Source organism: Embiotoca jacksoni, unplaced genomic scaffold, assembly GCF_022577435.1.
Source record: "Embiotoca jacksoni isolate LCO1_2020_lvr unplaced genomic scaffold, fEmbJac1.0.p SCAF_3, whole genome shotgun sequence".
NCBI lineage: Eukaryota > Metazoa > Chordata > Actinopteri > Embiotocidae > Embiotoca > Embiotoca jacksoni.
The window spans coordinates 18,053,138-18,061,723 of record NW_027185381.1 but is presented as its reverse complement, the minus strand read 5'-3'; the positions used below and the strand labels follow the sequence as shown (position 1 = coordinate 18,061,723).

Here is an 8,586-nt window from a genome sequence, read left to right as displayed (position 1 = left end):
AAAAAAAAATTAAAATCTGATATACATTAGGTGCAAATGTTTTTAGACAGCATTCTGAGCATATATGAGATTAGTGACAAATGATGATGTTATTGTACAATAGTTTGTATTTAGATCAAACTCAGCAGTCTTGTCTTCATGCTACTTGGACTGAGGGGACACACGTCTGCACCGTGTAAGTCCAAATGACCCCAGATTTAGTTCCTCTTTAGATATCTAATCTTCCTCCTCTTCCTCAGCGGTCACCCTCCAGAGTATCTCTGCTCCCGTCGGTCTGTAGACTGGTCGTAATACCTCGTTAGATCTCTCAGTCAGGCCTTTTCTTCCAGCCTCCTGTCCTTGTAGCTAAAGTATTTTTTTTTTTCGTTCTTATTGTTTTGTTCTGTACAATAAAATGTCTGTTTGGATTCAGTGTTTTTGTCCTTCCTCGGTTTGACAGGAGGATGACCACCAGTTCCGACTTGTTGCTGCCATCTTACGTCACCTATTGATGCTGAAGACGGAGACAGAGGAGAAAACAGAGGAAGCACACAGGTAGGGCTGCCACAGTCGGGACGTTTTAGAGGACGATTAATTGTTATTCAAATAATTGCGATTAAAGATTTAATTATCTTTTTCTGTTCATTTTATGACACTGTTATAGTATAAGCCTCAGTTTCTGGGTGTGTTTTGTATAGAAACAGCACAATCATGACTCAATTTATGTGCAGGTGGTTTATTTTTGGCAAAGTTTTAAATGAGACATGTAGAATAAAGTGATTTCCTATAACACAATTTTAAACTCAGATTTGTTCGACAATAAAAAAAAAAAAAGAAAACATTTAAACCTTTAAAACTCGGTGGGTTGTGGGGTTCAGAGGGATAATCCATATACAGTTTATGAAGAAGAAGAAGAGGCATAAATTGGCATTGATCATCCAAACATATACTGTAAATGATAATGACTTTTTTTTTTTTTTTTTAGCCTTTTAGGCTTTGGAAACAAAAATAAGAGAATAAATTCAAAGATATGATAACTTTACTATTCAAGGACTATTGCTGAAACATATGAAGAAATTGTTGACAAAGACAGGTACCAGTAGTGAAAATGAAAATCGGTGGCACTAACTTCTCTTCTCGTCATGCCACAGCGAAAGATGACGTTCTAAAAAGATTGAACCTCAAACGGTGAAAAACAGAGTGGAAACGATGATAGAAATCTGACATTTTTGTTAGTTTCATGCAGCTGTTTATATTCAGAATAAAGAAAATGATTTTAACAATCATTCAAAATGATCAGGGTCAGCTCAAATGATTTTAATCAGGGGATCACATAATAATTGTGACAATCCGACACACATCTGGGAACCTGGTCCTCGCTGTTCTTCACATGTTAATCTCATTTAATTGACTACACCTGCAACACTGAATTATGTCACTAGAAATTGTGAAAGGACACAAACAGGAAGGGGCTTTGTCCCGTAATGCTTCAGTGCTCTGCAACTCACTGTGTAAATGTTTGTCTCCGCCTCAAACATCATTTAAAATTGACTTTGCATAAAAAAAAAAAATTTAAAAGCACACGGACAGACAAAATGCTCCACCGGAAAAATCATCTGCAATGATTTGCTCGTAAGCAGCACTTTGTGTCCACCACAAATTTAGACTGAAAACCTCATGATCAAAGAGCCGGCTGCTGCGTTGCGGGAAGAACGCTTCAGGATTGGGCGTTGGCTGTTGAGCGTTTCATCCTTTCAATGCCGTTAGCCGTTGTAAAGCAACGGCAGTATGTTCTTTTTATGGTAATTTAATGCGGGAATGCCAGGAATTTGTGGCCGCGGCCTTCAATTTCAACAGCGTTGTGTAAAAGTGACTGATGATCCTCTTGACCTGTCGGGCTGGTGACTGAACCGGTCATGGGAGTGTGACCCAGTGACCAACAGAGTTGTAGTTTGTTTGAATGTGCGTAAAAGACAGAAATAATCTGAATAGAAAAGTAGCGTGCAAGAGTGAACGTTTTTATTCTTAAGTAAGTTCAAGTTCCTAAATGTAGAATAAGAACAAGATCTCCCCCTACAGAAACTTTCTTTCATTCATTTAAAAGCTGTAGTTTCAAAGCTTTAAGATATTCATCATCTATGTACTTCTTAAACCTCAGTTTTTAGACTTTGAAGGTCCCATGTTCTATAAATACAGATATCTATTTCTTTTTGACCTGTTAGGACCTCTGTAGGTTTGTGATATCACAAACTCAGACTCGTGTGATTTGTCCGCCCCCAGCACGACCCGCTGTCCAACCAACTATGGAAGAAAACAGAGAGCGGCCATTCTGATGTGAAGCGACCAAAGAAAACATTTACATAATTGAAAAGCATTTTCTTTAATCCTCAGCCATGCTGTCAACCTGCTCAACAACCTGCCCGTGACCTGCCTGGATGTCTTGATTGACGTGCCTGTCCAGGGAGGACAAGAGAAATATGGCGGGAAAAACATGGATGTAGTCCAGGTGTTATTAGACTTCATGGAGAAAAGAATCGACAAGGTAAAGTTCATCCTCTGTGGCAGACACGCAGGAGTCTTGGCAGTACTGGTTTGTTGATCTAAGAAACATTATACTACATTGCAGCGGAAGACGTCATCGCCCGCTCTAGTTTGACACTACAGATCACAACAGGAATAGAACGATACATCACTCTCCCTCTCTGCAGTCAGCTGTGCTGCACATTTATTTTTGATTTATTTGAAATATTTATTTCATTTATTTGAAACAAGAAAGACTGAAATAATTTGGCTGGACTCTTAACTTGAGACATCGGTGACATAAAACAGCTGCTCCACGGTATTTTTCATGGTGTACCGTGTGCGTCGTTACGGATCAGTTGGACTGCAACGACCTGTTCGTACTGCACGTCTGCATATCATTCAGTTCCTTATCCACCGTCCTGTCTTTACCTGGTTTCCTTTGTATGACCCACGCATGTGTGTGTGTGTGTGTGTGTGTGTGTGCGCCACTGACGGACATCTGTCCAGCTTCCCAGCTTTGTGAAGTGTTTGTGGTCTGTGTCACTCCAAGCAGGGCTCCAACTACAAAGAGGGTTTGACTCCGGTGCTCAGCCTTTTGACCGAAGGATCCAGACACCACAGGGAGATTCGCAGATTTATCAAAGCTCAGGTAACACCGATGACAAAGAGATGCTTATGAAGTACGTGACATGTCTCGCGTCTTATTGCAGTTGCGCAGTTAATGCTTCTTCTGGTGGGGAAATATTTGTATGATCGTGCATGTGCTGTCCTTGCGTGCTCGTGAGCCAGTGGTTAGGTTTCAGAGCTTTGCTGTACAGACACTGGGAAACGTTTCAGTCCAACCTCCAGATCAGCTCTTCAGCTTCACTAGAAGTTCATATCGTGATCGATTCTCTTTCTGGCTGACATTCAAAATTAGGCCCAATTTGAATTCAAATATTAATGAATCTATTAGTTATTACTGCTTGTGTTTGTCCTCGTGTTTTTTTTTCTTTAATGTGTAATTGTCTTTAATTGTGGGCTTTGTCTGTTTGATTTGTTTTAATTCGGATGTTCAACTTTTGCTGTATATAAATGTGCTTTAGTGATATACCAGACTATTAAAAACCCTCTGCTCTCTCAGGTACTTCCCCCTCTGAAGGATGTGAAGATCCGGCCGGAGATCGGCACCACCGTCAGAAACAAGCTGGTGCGCCTCATGACACACGTTGACATGGGCGTGAAGCAGACGGCTGCAGAGTTTCTCTTCGTCCTCTGCAAGGAAAGTGGTGAGTGCGGAGGACTGTTGTTTTGGGTCGTAGGGACAAATATACGGCGCAGCACCTCGCGCACGGCACCGATAGTAATAGCAACCAGAGCCCGGCTCATCCTCACACGTCCTCATTTGTGTGTGCGACTTCGTAGCTTTGTGTTTGTGGTGTCGTCTTTCAGTGGACAACCTGCTGAAGTACACGGGATATGGAAACGCAGCAGGACTCCTGGTGGCTCGAGGACTTCTCGCAGGAGGAAGAGGAGAGACTCAGTACTCTGAAGATGAAGACTCGGACACAGAGGAATATAAAACTGCCAAACCGTTGTGAGTGCTCCGCACAGGGCTCGGAAACAAAACGTCGGATTCAACTCGTTTAATACATTATGACGCGTACACTGATGAATGAATGAGCTCGCAGCTGAACATTACGATTTTTCATCTACTTTAAGCAGCATCAACCCCATCACCGGTCACGTGGAGGAGCCGATGCCGAACCCCATCGAAGAGATGACCGAGGAGCAGAAGGAGTACGAAGCTCAGAAACTGGTCAATATGTTTGACAAGTTGTCAAGGTAACGCACTCAACCAGAGGAGAGCAATTATCTCTTCTAGTGGCTGCAGAATCCTTTATTGTAACAGAGAAATGCTCAGAAAAGTGAAGTGGGGATTAAAATACAACATTTAGGAGGTCGTTTAAATTGTCTTCAGGCCGGAGACGGCAAAGTGAGTTCAAAACACAGAGCTGTTTCGTCAGGTAAGGTGATGACACGATGAGAAAAATCTGCACAGTTTCTAACACTTTGTCTTTAATCTAACGTTACGAATACCAGCAGCGTAATTTTATAAAACAAACTGTTGTCTAGAAAGTATGATGTAGCACACATTTGATTGGTCGATGCAGCTCCCTGAGGGGCTTTGTGAAAGTCACAGTGATTATTTCATGCAGCGCTGCTGTTGATGTGATCGTAGACGCACAAACACAAGATGCCATAAGGAAGTCTTTGACAAATAATGAAGCGTGTTTCTCTTGGAAAAGTTTGACCGAGACGATAAACTTTTCCTGTTTGAGCATCTGTTGCTGCACCTGCTCAAATTATTCATATTATTTACCGTTTCCTCAGCAGAGGGTCCTGCTGTGTTCGTGTTGACCTTTCCCTAGTGAGCCGGAGCTAACGTTAGTTCGCACAAAGGTAACGGTGAGCTCGCTCCCAGCCAACCGGTTCATCATAGGAAGAATCTCTTGCCGTTGGATGCAGCTTCAATTAGAGCCGGACTACCAGCACGCTGCAGCATTCAGCTGGAGTAAATGGGAGCCGCCGGCACGCCGCTGCCGCATCATTACCACCGCCCCCATTAATTATCACCTAATTGGCACACACGGTCGACTTGCCGGTTCCTGGTTCCTTTATGTGCCGCATTCAGAGTTTTAATAACACGTCCTGACTTTATTCTTCTCGTGTTTGAGGAGCCAGTCATTGGCCAGACGAGGAGCGGACTGAGACAGAGGCACAACTAGACAAAGCAATTTGGGTGGAACGTAGATGAAGAGGAAGAGACACGGGCGAATAAATGTGCAGACAGAAGAAAGCCGACCTTGTCATTGTTGAGCCCAAGAGGGCGTTGAGCTGTAATGAGGCACGTGCGCCCAGAAGAGGAAGATTCCTTTCCGAGGCTGCGACTTCTTTCTTCTCTTCTTCAGCAAAGGAGATGCAGTGGTGACAGAGGTGCCTCCTCAGTGCAGCCTCTCAGGAGATTGCCAGAGCCCTGCAAGAATGTGCTCTCCTAACTGCTTAACTGGTGCTCCAATTAGCACATACTCTGCACCCCCACCCTCCACCCTCCCACCTCCCACCACCTGCCAGTCCACCGGTCCTCTGTCACTCCTGAGGAGGACAGAGGAGAGGTTTTGGTCTCATTAGGACAGGTGATGTTGCATGTTTTTGTTTGTCATCGCGATCCCCGTTGTACCTGCTGACTTTGACCAGTGATGTCGGGCTTTTGACCCGCGGTGCCGTCGCCGCCGCAGGTGTCCTCACTGGAGAGATGCTGAGGTGAAAGTTTTCTGACCCCCATCACCTTTTAAAGAACTTAACCTGTAGTTGTTCACAGGATAAATTAACGTTTAATCAGTAGGACTTACAGGGCCATTTGTATTCGAAGCTGTCAAACGAGTGCAAATGGATCCTTTTTTTTAAATCTTTGATGGATAATTCTCTGATAAATCATCTTAGAGGGACGGGTGACACACAGTGCAGGTATAATTGGATTAGGGTGAAGGGGCAGTCAGGGCTTTGAGGAGATTAGTCTGAGCGCTGATCCTGTAATTAAACTGCTGCTGGAAGAGGGGGGGGGGGGTGGTGGTGGTGGTGGTGACCAGACAGGGAGGGGGAGGGGGGGGCGTTGTTGTGTGAGGGTCCTCCACTGGTGTATGTTAGAGAGTAAACGCGTGAAAGCCCTCTTTGTGTCCGTCCAGAGATACAAAGGCTGCTGAGTTTTATCTCCATATTTTTGTTTACTTTGAAAAGAAGGCCGTCGTTTCGAGGTTTCCAGTTCTGCAGCTCTCCATCTGATACGTTTGTCTTTCCGTCCGCAGGCAGAATGTGATTCGGCCCATGGGCGTCAGGCCGGACGGGACGTTAGCACCTCTTGTAGAAACTCTGTGCGATCCACATGACGACAACTCAGGATCAGACTCGGACTAGTGTTGCTGCACATCGGGGCCACGTTTTCCAGACTGAGCCCCCAACACATCGAGAGCTGTGTCCCATTTCGAGGCCTGGATCCTTTGATGGATCCACTAAGGTGGGTTCTCAAGCCGAGTTAAATCCCTGCCTCCATCACAGAGGAGAAAGTCTCGCTGCTGAGTGTACAGCCGTTCCCCCAAAAATCATCATTCCAGTCAAACAAAACAGTGACATGCTGTAGGTCGCTGCCTAAGAAATAACTTCCCATTCAATTAAATTGACTTTTACTGTCAGACATTCGATCAAATGTTGGATCTCGAGTCCGGTGTGTCTCCAGGAAGTTGCCCTCAATTGGCTAAAAATTGTAGTGTGACAAGTTATGTTTAAGTGTAACTGATAAACACAATATAGAAATACCATACGGCTTCTGTTTCTCTTTATTAAATTACACCTCGCTTTTGGCGTAGTTCAAATGAGATTGACTGATGAGCGCTGAAATGCAAATAGGTCTGATAAATATGACATGACAGGCCTTGTCAGGACATATTGCGTCGAAATGAAACCTCTGATGATCCGGTCCTGAAGTGGGACACAGCTGAACATTTCACAGGGGAGACTGCAGGTCCGGTCGAGACCGTTCTTCAAAGTGGAAGCGGACTTGATTGTGTGGCAGGAAGACTCTGCCGAGGCGTCGTAACGCATCGGAAGGCCTTCATGTTTACCATTGCATCTTTTACTTTACGGCTTCCTCAATTTGAGAAAATAAAGGTAATAATATAACTGTGGCTGGATCGTGTGTTTCTCACTTGAAACACTGTCGGTTTGTTTAAAGTGTAATTGAGTCTGAATAATCATTCCTTCACCTGTGCTATTTTTTTCTTAACATTTTTCCATAAGTTTCTCGTTGTATTGCTGGATGAAGTGCACATTATACAAACAGAACTAGACATGAGATTATAGTAAACACTGTTAACAGCAAAAGCTTCTTCCTGGTTTGAAATCACGAGGCGGAGCTGTGTAATTTAGAACCGTTTAAACAGCTCAGTCCGCTTTACATTTGGTCGTGTTTTTATCATGAATGTTGCACACCGGTTAGGCGCCAAGGAAACTTTCTGAATTTAGGGCTTGTTGGCTGACTGACACTCACTTTATTGTTATTTATTTATTTTAGACAAAAAAAAACAAAAAAAAACTTTATTGAAGAGACGCAACGTTTTCCTGTGGCGGATGATTGTGAACATAGTTTCTGCCTGTTGTGGACTCTCGACAGTGAAATGTGTAAACTGCAATGATTGTTTTCTAATCCATATTAATTTTGCCAAATCTGCATGATGTTAAATCAAGAAATGTGATTTTTTTTTTTTTTTTTTTTCCCTAGATTGAAAACTGATTTTTATATCAATCCACCTGTTTAATGTATGTATAAACTGAAAGTAATAAATTTCTTTGTGTTGGTACAATTTAATGACAAAAAAAAGAGCTGTCAGTTCAGACGTTAGCTGCACGATCGCTCACGGCTTCGCAACGGATTCGGTTCCTTCTCGAAATCCTGCTCTGGGTTCTGATATATTTATTAGCTAGTTCACTTGTTTAACGGTGAATAATTGTAAGCACACTTTTTTTTTTTTTTTTAACCTTTTCAGACGAGTAACTGGCTTTACACTGGCACAAAAGACCCGAGTCAACATTTTGAGTCGCTTACCTAAATTGCATGACCAAGTTAACCTGTCGTTTCTCATGAAAGAGCCGTGAAAGCTCAGACGTACAGACGGCTGTCGGTGTCTTGGTAAACTGCTGCCACAAGCTGCTTACACAGCGGCAGTGCTCCTCGTCAGATCAATAAGTCTGACCGTAGACCGCAGTGCCCGCAATCAAAACACTCAACAGCCATTTCTGGTTTCTTATTTCTTTAGGTTTCTCTCGCTCTAATTTGTCATCTGTCGTTCACAGACGGGTTATGTTGTTCTCTTTTGTAAATGCATTTGTGTTCCACCACACAATCACTTCTCTCCATCTGGAAATGTTATGAAAGTAACTTGGTTCTTTTTGAACACTCTTGCATATTGTAAACAGCAGCACACTTATTTTATGTAGTGAGGTTTCCACTGAAAAGTTAATAAACTGGAGAAAAAGAATCGTCTTCTTGTG

At 43.2% G+C, this 8,586-nt stretch overlaps 1 protein-coding gene across 4 annotated transcripts in view; it reads left to right on the top strand.

Moving 5' to 3' along the window:
- The window catches only part of ric8b (RIC8 guanine nucleotide exchange factor B), an 11,050-nt gene extending 2,477 nt beyond the window's left edge, over positions 1–8,573 (top strand). The window contains exons 4-10 of one of the 4 annotated variants that reach the window (XM_069161991.1): positions 440–534; positions 2,371–2,521; positions 3,056–3,151; positions 3,626–3,770; positions 3,934–4,078; positions 4,204–4,326; positions 6,348–8,573. In XM_069161991.1, the coding sequence (XP_069018092.1) occupies positions 440–534; positions 2,371–2,521; positions 3,056–3,151; positions 3,626–3,770; positions 3,934–4,078; positions 4,204–4,326; positions 6,348–6,456 (864 nt within the window). In that variant the 3' untranslated portion in view covers positions 6,457–8,573. Of the gene's footprint in view, positions 1–439; positions 535–2,370; positions 2,522–3,052; positions 3,152–3,625; positions 3,771–3,933; positions 4,079–4,203; positions 4,327–6,347 lie in introns of all 4 variants that reach the window. The other 3 variants (XM_069161989.1, XM_069161990.1, XM_069161992.1) reach the window with 3 other exon arrangements.
- Positions 8,574–8,586: the final 13 nt, after the last annotated feature.